Source organism: Lonchura striata, chromosome 4A (assembly GCF_050655825.1).
Source record: "Lonchura striata isolate lonStrDom1 chromosome 4A, ASM5065582v1, whole genome shotgun sequence".
In the NCBI taxonomy this organism is placed as follows: Eukaryota; Metazoa; Chordata; class Aves; order Passeriformes; family Estrildidae; genus Lonchura; species Lonchura striata.
Window position 1 is genome coordinate 14,916,651 of NC_140742.1, and position 13,591 is coordinate 14,930,241.

At 35.3% G+C, this 13,591-nt stretch overlaps 1 protein-coding gene across 4 annotated transcripts in view; it reads left to right on the plus strand.

The window, feature by feature from the left end:
* Positions 1 to 202: 202 nt before the first annotated feature.
* The window catches only part of RPGRIP1L (RPGRIP1 like), a 33,113-nt gene continuing 19,724 nt past the window's right edge, over positions 203 to 13,591 (plus strand). Inside the window, exons 1-10 of one of the 4 annotated variants that reach the window (XM_085570643.1) lie at positions 203 to 255; positions 316 to 582; positions 1,814 to 1,905; positions 2,680 to 2,824; positions 4,480 to 4,778; positions 5,957 to 6,056; positions 7,471 to 7,614; positions 8,855 to 8,960; positions 11,003 to 11,149; positions 12,227 to 12,300. In XM_085570643.1, the coding sequence (XP_085426769.1) occupies positions 1,821 to 1,905; positions 2,680 to 2,824; positions 4,480 to 4,778; positions 5,957 to 6,056; positions 7,471 to 7,614; positions 8,855 to 8,960; positions 11,003 to 11,149; positions 12,227 to 12,300 (1,100 nt within the window). In that variant the 5' untranslated portion in view covers positions 203 to 255; positions 316 to 582; positions 1,814 to 1,820. Of the gene's footprint in view, positions 256 to 315; positions 583 to 1,813; positions 1,906 to 2,599; positions 2,825 to 4,479; positions 4,779 to 5,956; positions 6,057 to 7,470; positions 7,615 to 8,854; positions 8,961 to 11,002; positions 11,150 to 12,226; positions 12,301 to 13,591 lie in introns of all 4 variants that reach the window. The other 3 variants (XM_021547762.3, XM_085570644.1, XM_021547761.3) reach the window with 3 other exon arrangements.

Genomic DNA, 13,591 nt, shown 5'->3' on the forward strand with positions numbered 1-13,591 from the left:
ATTTGTATTTTTAATTTGGCTGGATCAATTTCCATTTCTAACAGCTACAACAGCCATGAAGAAAACGCCTACATGCTGCACATTTGAAGCAGCACCTCCAGCTCCGCTGCCCGGCTCCGCTCCCCGAGCATTGCCCGGACTACAACTCCCAGCAGGCAGCGGGGCGCGCGGCCGCGGAAGCGGACGGGGCCGTTTGTCCCGCGGCGGTGGCGGTGGCGTCGTACCGGGGAACGAACCGGGCCGGCGGGGCGGTGAGTGGGGCGGCGGCTCCTCCTATGGCCGCGGCGGCTCCTCCTGCGGGAGCGGCGCGGGGAGCGCGGCGCGGCCGGAGCTGCTGAGAGGGCTGTGCCCGGCCGGGGGTCCGGCCTGCGGCTTATATCTAACTGGAAGTTCCTGTAGGCTAATTCTAAAGATATGGAAAATCTTCCACTCTTTTTATGTTTTTTCCACTCTTTTTTATGTTTTTTCTTTTCGCTTATTTTTGATTAACAAAAGTGCTGAAGTGACTGTATGGTAACTTTTCTTGGAAATAAAATCTCATTAAAATTTATAAGGTTCAGCATAGCATCTGGATCTGCCCAGGTATTAATTACTATTTTGTTCTAAATTTCAGTGATGAAAAAGATTGAAAGCAAGACTGACTTGTTGGAAACGGAACTTCCATTAATCCTCTTTGTTCCTTTAGGACAAAGCCATATGGAGGCTAGTTAATGATAGAGGGCTTTGCTGGTAGAAGAAAGGCATCACTTAGGCAGTAGTTTTGATAATAAAATGAAGAGATATTTCATGGAATGTCTGTAGATTATACTATGTCACTTCTGTCTTCTGATGCAAGTCTTTTTAACATCCCTGTTAATATGCCAATGGACTCCTAGATATGTTTGGATTCACTGAGGATTTTATCATCTGAAGGGTGTAACAGTGTGGGGGGGAAAGGCCATCCTAAGGACTTCATGTGCCTCCTTTTCACATTGTTTCAGCATTCCTTAATTCTCTGGCCAACATTTAATTTTGTGCCCTGGAAGATAAGAAACAGCAGCATTTTCATATATTACAGTGATTAATTAATACTTTCTTAATCTCGCTTTGTCATGTAGCTGAACTTTCTGTTGTCCCAAAAAATAAATGTGTTTGGATTTAGGAATATCATTAGTAGGAATGTCTCTATTTTAAAAAGTAATTTCTCTTAGAACAATGATTGAAAGAAGACTAAGAGATTGGTAGGTAGCACTGAAATGACTCCATAACCCCCAGCACTTCATCTTAGGGTCCCATTCAGAATGTGAAGGATGGCATTCCTCATCTACCAGTTGATGCCTTAAGCTTTGACCTGATTTAAAATGAACAAACAACTTTAAAAAACCCCACAAAACAAAAACAAATAAACGAAACCACAAAACAAAACAAACCACCAAAAAACCCCAAAAACACAGAAGAAACCCCATCAAGTCCTCCTCCCACATCCACCTGGAAATATGGCCTTAGCCCAAAGATTTCTGAAGACAATCTAGAACTAGAGCTTTAAAAACACATACATTCTGCAAGCATTAAATACAATTGGAGCTAGCTACTGCATAACCAAATAAACCATATTTTGTGCATGGATTTAAAATGGCATAACGTTAAACTTGAAGGTTTTGATTGTCCTCTGAGGAATTCAGTTGAGATAGGAGCATTTACAGTAATACACGAGTTGGTCATTCCAGTGAATCTGTCATTACTTTTGCCATCATTTTATATGATGTTTTTTTAGTTCATTCTAGTCTCAGTTTAAATTGCAGATAGAGAAGCATTTGAATTTTGTTGTTCCTAGGTAAGCCATGCCTGTTTCAGCTGATGAAACTGTGGGGAACCTGGCTGTGAGAGATACAGTCCTTACTTCAGCTGGAATTGAAGAATTACAAGGTTTGTACCTTGTAATTCTAAGGTACTTTATTGTATGCTCTTTCTTGCAATTGCAGACTTCAATCAGTGGCTTTCTTAGCTTCGTCCATAAAATGAAGTTCAAAATCTGGGTTAAATTTTGAAAGGTAGAGTGACTAATTCTATATTCAAGTAGGTTGTTGCAAAAGAGTAATTGCTGTGAGATACTAAAAACTGGAAAGCTCATCAAGCTATAACATTCATCCTTCCAGAAAGAAAGGATGCTTTTATGCTGAACTGAGGACAAGGTCAGATCCATTTAAGAAAATGGAAACCAAAAGTGCTATGCAGTTCTTATATGTTACTCAGCTGCTATTAGAATGGAACTGCTGGGCTTAGTCTTCATAGTAATTTTCATAAGTGTGAGTTAATTCTTTCAAGCTTCAAGAGGGTATGTTCACTTTGAAACAGATTAGAAAACATCTCAATGGTAATGTTCATCCTATCTTTTGATTAGTATGTTTCACCATTCCTGGTTGCTTGCTAAATTGTTATCTTTGCATTGCCTGGTAGGTAATCAGTTTGCTGCATCATTTGAACTACATTCTTTTTAGTCTCTTAGAGAAAGGAAAAAGGAAGTGATTAACCTGCCAATAAGTCTGAGGAAATTAATCAATAGACTGAAACAAGTGTAAAATATCATATTACTTGAAAATTTTCGTTAATTTTTTTTCAGATTTTCAAAGTGAGTTAGACTTTGAATTATGTGTTGTTGAATGTATTGAAGGTAATTTAAAATTGCCTTGGTTTGGGTAGAGTCATCATCTATACAGAATGTAAAAGCTCGACAAGTCATATCAAAAATCAGTCGGGAGGAACTGGAAGACAGATTTCTTCGTCTGCGTGATGACCACATCCTACTCAAACAGTATGCCAATAAGCAAGAGAAGAAAATTAAAAGGTATGGGATATCTTTGTCCCCTTAAAGGATTGTGAATAAATTAAAAATCATGCTGATTTCTCTCAGAGCACTTTTTAATGCCGTAGCAAAAATCACCCACTGGACATGATTTTTGTATTGAATTCTACAATCTGTTGTCTCTGAATACTGAGATGGTTTTTACAGGGACCCCTATTAGATCTCCCTGTACAGAGGTACACTGCTGTCTGTTACATCAGAGATGATACCTTGAATTCCCAGCTGTGCTAGTGGAGTGTTCTGGGAATTGGAGAGCAGGCTGTAGAAGCCTAATGGTTCTTCAGGCTTTTCATTCTAGAATCAAAATGGTTTGTCCAGAGAGATTCTGACCCTTTTTTGTCCCAATCTGTCTTTCAAGAAGTTGAATAGCATCTAGATTTTTATTGGTGAACTAGCAATAAAATGTCTTTATAATCATCACTCCTTTATTCAGTGTAGTAGATAACTGTCACATTATGTCACAGATAAGCTGGCTTCTACTGGGTAATTAATTAGGCTACAGATAAGAAACCCTGTCAGCTCCATAAAACTGGCACCTGGGTTGACTGGCAGTAACTTCAGGCAATTACATTCCATCCTGAGCTGCAGACATGTCACTGGTTTGGGAGCTGGGTGGTGTCAAAGATCAGACCAATGAGCTATCCAGACTGGGTTTTTCAGACCCCTTTGTAAAGAGGGGCTTGAGGAATAAACATGCTCTTTTGCCACATGGACATTGGGGTGTGTGTTATCCCTGTCCCCAGCCACTGACACCACAAAACACATGGATATTAAATGTAATAGATAACTTCAGTGAAGAAGTCCCAAATAGCATGGGGAGCACAGTACCCAGTTGACCCACAAATATACAAGCAACTTTAGGCTGATTATTAAACTCAGTGTCTTACAACTTGTGTGCTAATCTTTGCCAGGACTTAGTGTGGTGGCAAACTGATCTGGACTGTGAAGAACTGTTTGTAGTATTACGATATTGCAGAAGGGCTCAATGCTGTGACTGTTTGCATTGTGCTAATTTTTAACAAAGTCTTTCTGCATCTAAGCCAGTTTCTGGTGAGGAGCTAATGAATTCTTCAAAGGGTAGTTGAAAATACTGCCTATTTCATGCTTTAGTATTGCCTATTACATACTTTAAAGTCCAAACCATTATTTTCTTTTGACTCAGTATTCAGTGAGCCACTTTCCAGTTGACCAGCATTACATAATTTCCATCTTTTCTGTCAGATTGTTGCCAAATACAAGATTGTAGACTAAGTGAATTGTTTTGTTATTTCAAATGGCAGTTCTTATATTTCTGTGTGCAGGAAATACTGCTCATCATCCACTTACACCAAGTGGGTGTACTCATAGTCCACTTAGGTAAAATTACATACAATGTAAATGTGTCCTTCCTTTACTAACCTTAAATGATAAGCCTTAGGAAACTGTTACTTGTCAGTGCTATAAAGCAGATTGCTGCTCAGTGCTATCAGTTGTCTTCAAGGAGTTTGTCACAGGCAACAATAGTTATATCAAAACTTGAAATTTATTATCAGACGTTCTATGCTGACATATCCACAGGGGTTATGCTCTTTTGAACAGAATACTTTTTATGTTGACTTTTCACATATTTTTTCTTTTTTTTTAATTGTTTTCCCCAGAACGACCACCAAGTTAATACGGCTCATTAATGATAAAAGAAAATGTGACCAGGCTGGCTCTGGACCCAAGCGCCTGGGTCAGGCCCTGGAGCTGGAAGAAATGATTGAGGATTTGCAAGAAAAAGTTCGTGAGCTTGAGAAACAAAATGAGAGCCTCCGCCACAAACTCATTTCAACTAAACAGCAGCTCCAGATTCAAGGCCACAGGCCTTGTCTCTACAGCTCTGTTCAAGCTCGTGTCAACACTGGTCTCAGAAAAGAGAGTGAGGCTGCTGGCATGCCAGAGCACACCAAGAAGGGTATAATTCACTTTTATTAAAACAGCAGACTTTTTGATTGCACTTGAAACCATGATTCTGAATTTCAAAACATTTTTAGTGCAGATCAGAAAATACGCAGAGCAATTACTGAAAGATAAAATGCCTGGAAAAAATAAGGATAGGTTAGCTGTCTCTAAGGTATTAAGAGACAAAAAAACTCTACAAACAATAATTAGAGCTTCCTGTATCTGCTTTTTGTTTGGCTGATTTAAAAATACCATGTAAAGCTAATCAGGTATGGATGTTCTGTAAATACTTGCTTTCTTTATTGAGTGCAATCATCTAAGAAATATCATTTGAACAAAAGTAAACAAAAAAAATTTCTAGGCATACACACACACACACACACACACACATATATATATGTGTGTATTGCAACTACCAGTACCTTAAAATAACACATAAAGGTCAAAATTCAAAATAGGTCAAGTTAATGCAGCAAATTAGGTAAGTTTTTCAGGCATTTTGGGGAACTGCTGGTGTCATTGTACCTTAAACCTAAGTGGTGCAATTCTGAGGACTGAGGGATGGCTGCCTTAATTGTGGCTTTGAAATTAAATGTATTTGGTCCCACCTCAAAACTTGTTTAATTTCTTCTTTCTAAGAGTCGGAGAAAAATGTGGAGAAGCCATTGCATTTGCTCCTTAAGTAATAATTCTTCCTTAATTAATTTCTTACTTCTCTTCTTCACCATGGTCTTAGGATGCCTCTAAACAACACAAGGAAATTATCTGCACTGCAACTGAAATACAGTCCTAACAATTGCATGTCTGGGCAAATGACACTTGGGATTTTGCAAAGAAATTGCTGAGAAAAAGTGATTACAAGTCCATGTTCCTGTCTAATAATACTGATATTTCTCTTCTTTGAAGACATCATCTCTGTTCTCTGTTGAAAGTAAAATCTTCTAAAAATCTTTCAGGACATGTTTTTAACAGTTCGCTTTAGCACTGTTTGGCATTGCCCATCCTTCAGATTTTACATCAGCTTATGTTGTGCATACTGTGATTATTTCTTTCCATGTGGTTTTGATGTAAAAATATTTTTAATGACATCTATATAGAAGTTGCAATTGTTTGTACTGTATCAAGTTAGTTAGTTTGTTAAAAGCTTTCTCATTCAACAAGTCAAAAATTTCTCTTTTTTTTCGTATTCAGGAATGAGATTTCAAAATTTAGAATTGAGATCATCTGACCCTGTGCTCCCCAAATATGAACAGAGTCTGCTTGAGGATTCAAGGGCTGAAATCAGAAATTTGTATGATTTTCATATTACTTTTTTTGTCATTATAGTTCTTAGAACTTACGGTTTTCTTGAAGAAAAAAAGTGTATCTTTTAAGAAGTTTTCAGTTCAGAAAATAAAATGGTTGGTTCTGACAATAATAACACTGGTAACAATGCAGAATATTAAGGAAAACAGGAAATCAGGTATTTAGAATGCAAAATGTAGGTACATAAGAATTTGGCAAAAGGTTAACACTGGTCTCCAGTGATGAGACTCTCTTTGCTAGGATGCAATGTCTGCCTTGTTTGTTATGGGTCAAAGCTGACAAAAGAAGAAAGAACCTTAGCTGCAAAATTTTTACCAATGTAAGTCTTAAAATGTGCACCACCATGCAAGTGGTAACTATGTGGATGTGTTTTGCTGATGCATTTAAGTTTCATTCCTAGAGGCAGACTAATTTTATGGATAAGTACAAAAGGCACAGTATTGGGATAGTTATGTAAAATTATACTGATTCACCTTTGCATTTTGAAGTGTGGTTTGTAATTCAGCTCCACATTTCAAATGAAATTTACACTTAGGAAACCTTTACAACATCCTTGATGTAGTGATAGCATGAGACTAGAGAGGTGTTACATAAAAAAGGTAGCTAGCATCTAATTTCAAGATATTGAGGTGTCTGATTAGAATATTTTTCTTCTCTGAATTGTGTGTTTAGAACCTGGGTTTTCTAAAAGCTGTTTGTTTATTTTAACAGTGATTTATTTAAATCAGATTATCAATTACATTCTCTGTAAATGCTAAATTTCCAATTAATTGGCAAGCTAAGTTTAGAAATACATGGATTAATGTGCAATCATTTATTTTGTACTTGAAATTTTATAAATGCAAAGATGAACTGGAATCATAAAAAACAATTGTACAGAAATAGTCCTATAATTTTTTTTTTATTGCATTTAGTGGATAAATTCCACTGTTAAAATTTTCACTGTTTAAAACACATCTTTTGATTTTATTTTCTTTTTTGATTTTTTTGGGGGGTTTAGATTTTTCCATCTCAGAATAAAAGCTTAAAAATTACTTTCAGTGCTCCATCCATTGAAGATCAAATTTTGTGATAGCTAGTAATGGTGGTTTACTTTTGACAAACCATTGGTGCTAATGAATTAGAAGGAGGATACTTCTAATACAGAGTGTAAGAAACCATGAACAACAGTGTTTTAGTGAGGTCCTGCTAAGCATTATTCAGTCCACAAAAACATTTATTTTGAGAGTTTGTGTTGCGCTTTCATAGCAATTTAAACTCATAAGCCTCTCTTGTGACATATGTTATTAGGAAATACAGATTTTGCTGAACACTTAAAAGTTTGACTTATTTGAATACTTTTTTTCCCCTTTTTAAAAATATATAGCTGGTTTTAGAATGTAGGATGCTTGTGTTTGCAGGGAGAGAGTCATTGAGTCCCAAAAGAACCAAATTGAAGAACTAGACCGTGCCAGAGAGTTTCTTGGGAGTCAGCTAAGAAGGAAAGAAAAGGAAATTGAAGAATCCACCCTACGGCTGAAAGAGCAGGGTACAGCAAGCCAAAGGTATTGTGAAAAATTAAGATCTCCATGGTGGAAAAGTCAGGAAGAGTTATACCATACTGTTTGTAGGTAGCTGTGGAAGTTACTACTTCTGTAAAGAAATATAGGCCTTAGTAATTTTTGTCTGGTTGGTGAAACCAAGCCATAAAATGTTTTGCCAAATAGCATGGATAATTATAAGCAGGAGATTGTTACAATAATAAGTTATGATGTTTTTTTCATAAATAAGCAAAAAAAAATCATAATTACCATTTCAGAGAATTCTTTTCCAACTGATACAGGTTCAGTTGAAATTCAAGTCATAAAATTTTAATCATCTATTTTTCCTTCACTTTAATTTTTATCAAATTTTAGATGTAGCTTCATAGTGGATAATTTAATGTTCACTAGTATTCAATAATTTGGAGTCTACAAATAGTAGAAAAATACTGGCTCTGCTGTTGCAGAAAATGTTGAGATAAATGAAAGTCTCTAACCATGTTTTGGTATTAGAGAGCAACATTGTTTTATTCACTTAGCTATTTTGCAGATATTTAAGCTTTGTAGCCCCTTCACTTGTTCCAGCATGGCATTGTGACTATTTGTCCAGCATGTCTAAAATAGGCAAGTACTGGAAGAGAAATTGCCTTTTCAGATATTGAAAGTCTATTCTGATTTTATCATTATTTATATTAATGAAAACCCAAACTGGTTTCTCCTCTCATACTTGTAGAAATAATGGGATTTAGTTGCACCATTTGAAGTAAGGAAAAACACCTAAGTAAATATTTTTTAAATTCTGAATAATTTTAAACATCCTTTCTAATACACAGTACAGTACAGGCTCAAATTAATCTTAGAATTGTAAGATTATCTGCATAGATAATAAATTATTTTCATATAATCATAACACACTGGAAGCTTGTTACAGTCTAAATTGCTAGGTCACACATTCTTTGCAGTATCTGATAGGTGGAAACTTCACAAAATGGTGTTCAACTGGCAATGAATGCTTTGGATGGTGGGAGAGAGGGAAAACAATCTCTTTAGGCACAGGATTGTTTATTGTATAAAACTGTATATGACAGAAAAAAAACCAAAGATGTACATATATTGATTGAAGTTGCTGTGTCATCAAACAATACAATGTTTATTTACCTACACTCTCTAGTGTGAACTATAGATGAACAAATTAATTTGGGTATTATATGCTACATCTTATTTGAAATATGTGTTTATGATGCATTTGGTTTTAATTTTGAAGGCTAAACATTCAGGACAATGTGGAAATGATCAAGGTCCGTAAGCAGCTGGCTGAGAAAAGCAACGCTCTTTCGGCAATGGAAGGAAGATTTCTCCAGCTTGAAGAGGTAATTGCAGTTTGATCAGTAGCATTCCTATATCTTATTGCATAAGAATGCTAAACAGAAGACAAATTACACATAGTTCATGATTCAAAGTCAATACTGAGTACATAAAAATCAATCACATCCTACATTGCATTCAAACTACTCCAGATGTAGTAGGGATTTTTAGTCTTCATCTCTTTTTTTCGTCAGCAGGGTCTAGCAGGTCTTAGTGATTTCATCTGCATAGTCATACCAGGGAGATTATGAAGAATGAACTGAATTGTCTGGCTATGGAAGGAGATCCCTGATCATTTACAGAGAGGACTTTGATTTAGATGTATTGATTAGCCAAAAAAGAGTACCAAGCCCCCTCTACTTTATTACTCTTTGCTGAAGTTTGGGCTGTTTGGCTCTTCTGATGTTAGGATTTAACCTCTGCTCATATGTTCATGGAAATTATTTTAGAGGACTGCTTTAAGTAATAAGAGCAATTTTATGAAAATATCTCCAGAACATACAATTCCATGGTAGATTATCTAGAGGTTTTAATTATACTGATTATTTTCTGCTTTTTCCTGTATATATATGTAAAACTGCATATGCATACAAAGGTGGTATGATAATACCTTGGCAATGGGAGACTTCCTGTAAGGAGGAGCCCTAACTGCAATAGAGCCTTATTAAGTATCCAGGATTAAGAACTGGAAGCACTGAGTATCCTTATAAACTCTAAACTTCTGTATGTTTATTGTTAACATGCTAAATAACACTTGTGTCATTAGATTTTTGTTTGATTCCTTTTTTTGCCCATGTTTTTCTGTTTCTGTATTTTGTTTTGCTTTGCCTCCTTCCCCCTCTTCAGTGTAACTCCTGTATCTTCTCTGCCAAACGGAGAAAAGGCTTAACATGGTTTTTTGTCTTCTTTCTCTTTAAGAAATCTAAAACAGAGAGAGTTTAACTCTAGAATTTAGAATTCTCTCTATTTATAACTATAAAATAACTATTTCTTTTTTTTAATTATTATTTCAATGCTAGCATTGTGTATTCTCCATGATTTTTGTCTTCCTGAGAAATGAATACAAAAAGCTGAAGATCAAGTTGGTGACTGATTTTTCATGGGTTTTTTGTTAATTTCCAGTCTGTTCAGACTGCATGTAAATGTAAACAATTTTTACAGGATTAACATTTAGCTTCTCCATTTAACTACTTCGTAGGAATATTGTATGGAAAAAATGAAGCTAACTTCTTTATGTCTAAAAGCACTAAACATTAACTATATTCGTGTATGTATTTGGCATAAATTATCATCCAGTCATTTTATGAAACAGGAGACTGGGCTTTCAACTGTTTTGTCTCAAATCGTAGTTTGAATGTGATTTACATGTGAATTTTTAATGAATGAGGCTTACCTACAGGATTGTAGGCAATATAATATTAACTAATATTCTGAAAATAGAAACTCTATCAGCATCCTCCATTTAATTTTAAAATTGGTTAAATGTGTCATCAAAGTAAATGAAAATATAAAGGAAATCAGAAGTCCCTTATTAAAGTTCTTCAAGCTCAGAAATAGATCTGAATGCATAAGGGTTGCAAAAGAATCATATATCTACAATTGTGTGTATGTGTATCTATAAGTATAAAGATTTATATGTGTGTGTGTGTATATTTATATTAAATATATAAGAGAGCTGTGGTAAGCTGTATGATTAACACAGATGTGGACAACACTGATTTCTGCTTGCTGCTGCAGTGGTTTTTAGTTAGCATGTCCAATCACTGTAACCACTGCAAAATCTTTTAATTGCTTTACAAATTTATTTGTCATTTTCATCATGAGTAAACTGAAGGTTTGTTGTTCATGAGGGCAACCAGGTCACCTTCTGCTGGCCTTCCTCACTGGAAAGTGAAAGTTACTTTCACTTACTTACTTCAAGAATGTGTCCTGCTTATCCCATTGAGAACATCTACTCAGTAGCACCTTGAGAGCCCCCTGTTGAAATAGACAGTGTGGGAACATTCTACTAGGTCTGATTTTCATATTTTTTCCTTCTTTTTCACAGAACCTAAAGAACTTGAAGACCAACCATGATGCTTTATTAGCAAAAGGTGATGAACTGAATGTTCAGCTTAAAGAGGAGCGGTTAAAGTGCTTCCATCTTCAGAAAGAATTGCAGTCGGTAACTATTTCAAACAGAAGGACAGAAGAGGTGAGACTGTGTTCAAGAGATCTTGAATCTGCTTGAAGTACATATAGATAAGGGAAGAGTTAATGACCTTTTAATTGTGGAAATGTGAATAGATGTTTCAAACACATTCATTTAGAAGACTGACCTGGTGATATATATACTTTTATCCCATTAAAAAGAAAAAAACAGTGGTTGCTGCTTGCATTTGATAGAATATCAACCACACTTGATCCCTGTGCCACATAGTCACTGCACCAGTGTTTGGACAATAGTAGAGGTTAAAGCTTAGAATTTCATGTCAATTCTGATACTGAACAAGTGGTTTGTTAACTGAAAGAAAGTGATACTTAATTTATTGATAATAGTTTTTTAGTATTCTTTTAACCTGATTTAATTCCAGTACAGTATAGTGTTATATCTTATTTAGCAGTTCAAATCAACTACTTCTGTTTCTTTGTCTAGAGGCTCTCAGACTATTGTTATCTACACTTAGGGCTAGAAATCAAGTGCTTTATTCCTCATTCTCTTCAATGCATGAGGAGTAAGAGTCTGCAATCTTGTTTTTCTGTTACTTTTTGTAGTAAATTTAGTTTAACCACCTGGTTTACCTATTTTAAATGTATTTTGCATGAACCAAGTTTACCAAGATTATCTCATAGGTACTTCCTCCAAGCCTTTAAAGTATTGCAATGCATGAAGTTATGTTCTTGGTATCTCATAGCTTTAAAATTGTGTCTTGCTTTAGTGAATATTTTGAAAACAAGGATGTGTTCTTTACCATGTCAGTAATACACTTAGACTTTTAGATTTTTATATTATTTTGCATGTATACCCTGAGATTGGCTCTGTTGATTAGAGCAGGGTGCTAATACTACCAAGACTGTGGTTTTCATCCCCAAATGGGCCATTCACTTTAAAGCTGGATTTGATGATCCTTGTATCCCTTCCATCACAGAATATTCTGTGATTCTGATTTTGTATAAAAGGAACAAATAATAGCTTGGCAATACCTACAAATGATTAACTATTTGTCTTCATACATTCATTGTAATTTCCTTTTGTGCTGTGCATCAAATAAAACTTCCTTCTTCATTTTAGTTACAGGAAAGAATAAATGATCTAGAAAAAGAGAACGAACTCTTGAAGGAAAACTATGATAAGCTGCATAACAGGTAAGTTATGGATTCTGTATATGAAAAATTAGATTCCCATCCTGTTGAATAGGTCTTCATACACCAAGTGCTGGAATGTGCCTATTGCATGTTTGTGCACACATGTAAATATGTTTGTGCTCCAGTTTTTCATATCTAAGCATATATGGAAACTTTCATGGTACTCTGCCTTTATTTCATCTGTCCTGTTGAAATGGACCCACTTGTTCTAATACTCTTGAAACAATAGGATACTACTTTTAAAAACATAATTAAAAATAAATAGGAGTCACTTTATTTTGAACATAAATGAAAAAAGTTCTCAGTTGAATTTCTCATTCTTTTCATTAGAGTTATTGTTGAAAGAAGGATACTTCTAGGTAGATATATATTAATTTGGGTTTATTTTGGGTTTTAGGATTGTTTCTTGTTGTTTTTTTCTTTAACAAAGGGGTGTTTGAATTTTTGTCTTAAGTTTTTCCAGCACTTCACAGTGAACCTATATAAAGTTTGATATTTGACAGCTTTTTCCACAGTTTATGATTTTTCACAGAATATGTAAGTGAATAAACTGGTTTATAGTTTAAGATGGACATTTTTCCATAATAAGAATGCACGAATTGAACAAGAGTAATATGAAGAGCATAGTACTCACTGTCTAAGTTACAAGAAAGCACATTACATTGCTTTTTCTTTTTACCTGCAAGGAATTACACTGTAGATTATATAATATAATTACTTTTATTTCAGTCTAGTTATACATTTTGTTGTGGTTTCAGCAGTTCTGATTCTGTATCCATGCAGTCCTTGCAAATAGATTGGCAATTTACAAGCAAATAATGTTAAAGGCAAAACAGTTATTCTAATTTACTTTCCCACTTTTTTTTATTTCTTCAAGATTACTTTATATGTGCTTCTTAATCAGCATCAGAATTGTTGTTTTAGAGTATGAGAAAACTGTTGTCACTTTGTGGTCAACACTTCTTTGACCAGGCAACTGACATTAGGTTCTGCATGTCTCAAAAATTTAAAAGAAATCAGCTGGATGATCCCAATTCTCTACATTAAGAGGGTTTGTACACCAAAAAAACCCTGGTTTTGTAGTCACTTGCTGAAGTTTACAGTTGTGGATTATTCTGAGATATGTATCTCAGCTCCTTTCATAGTCTCACAAATGTTGGATGCTACCAACTTATTTAACTTTGGAGCTCTAAATTAAGGCCAGCTCCTTTGCTCATCCCACAAATCTTTCATGTTTTTTAACTGCATCCTGAGAGAGCCTCCTGGGTTTCAAGAGCAGCAGACCAACATA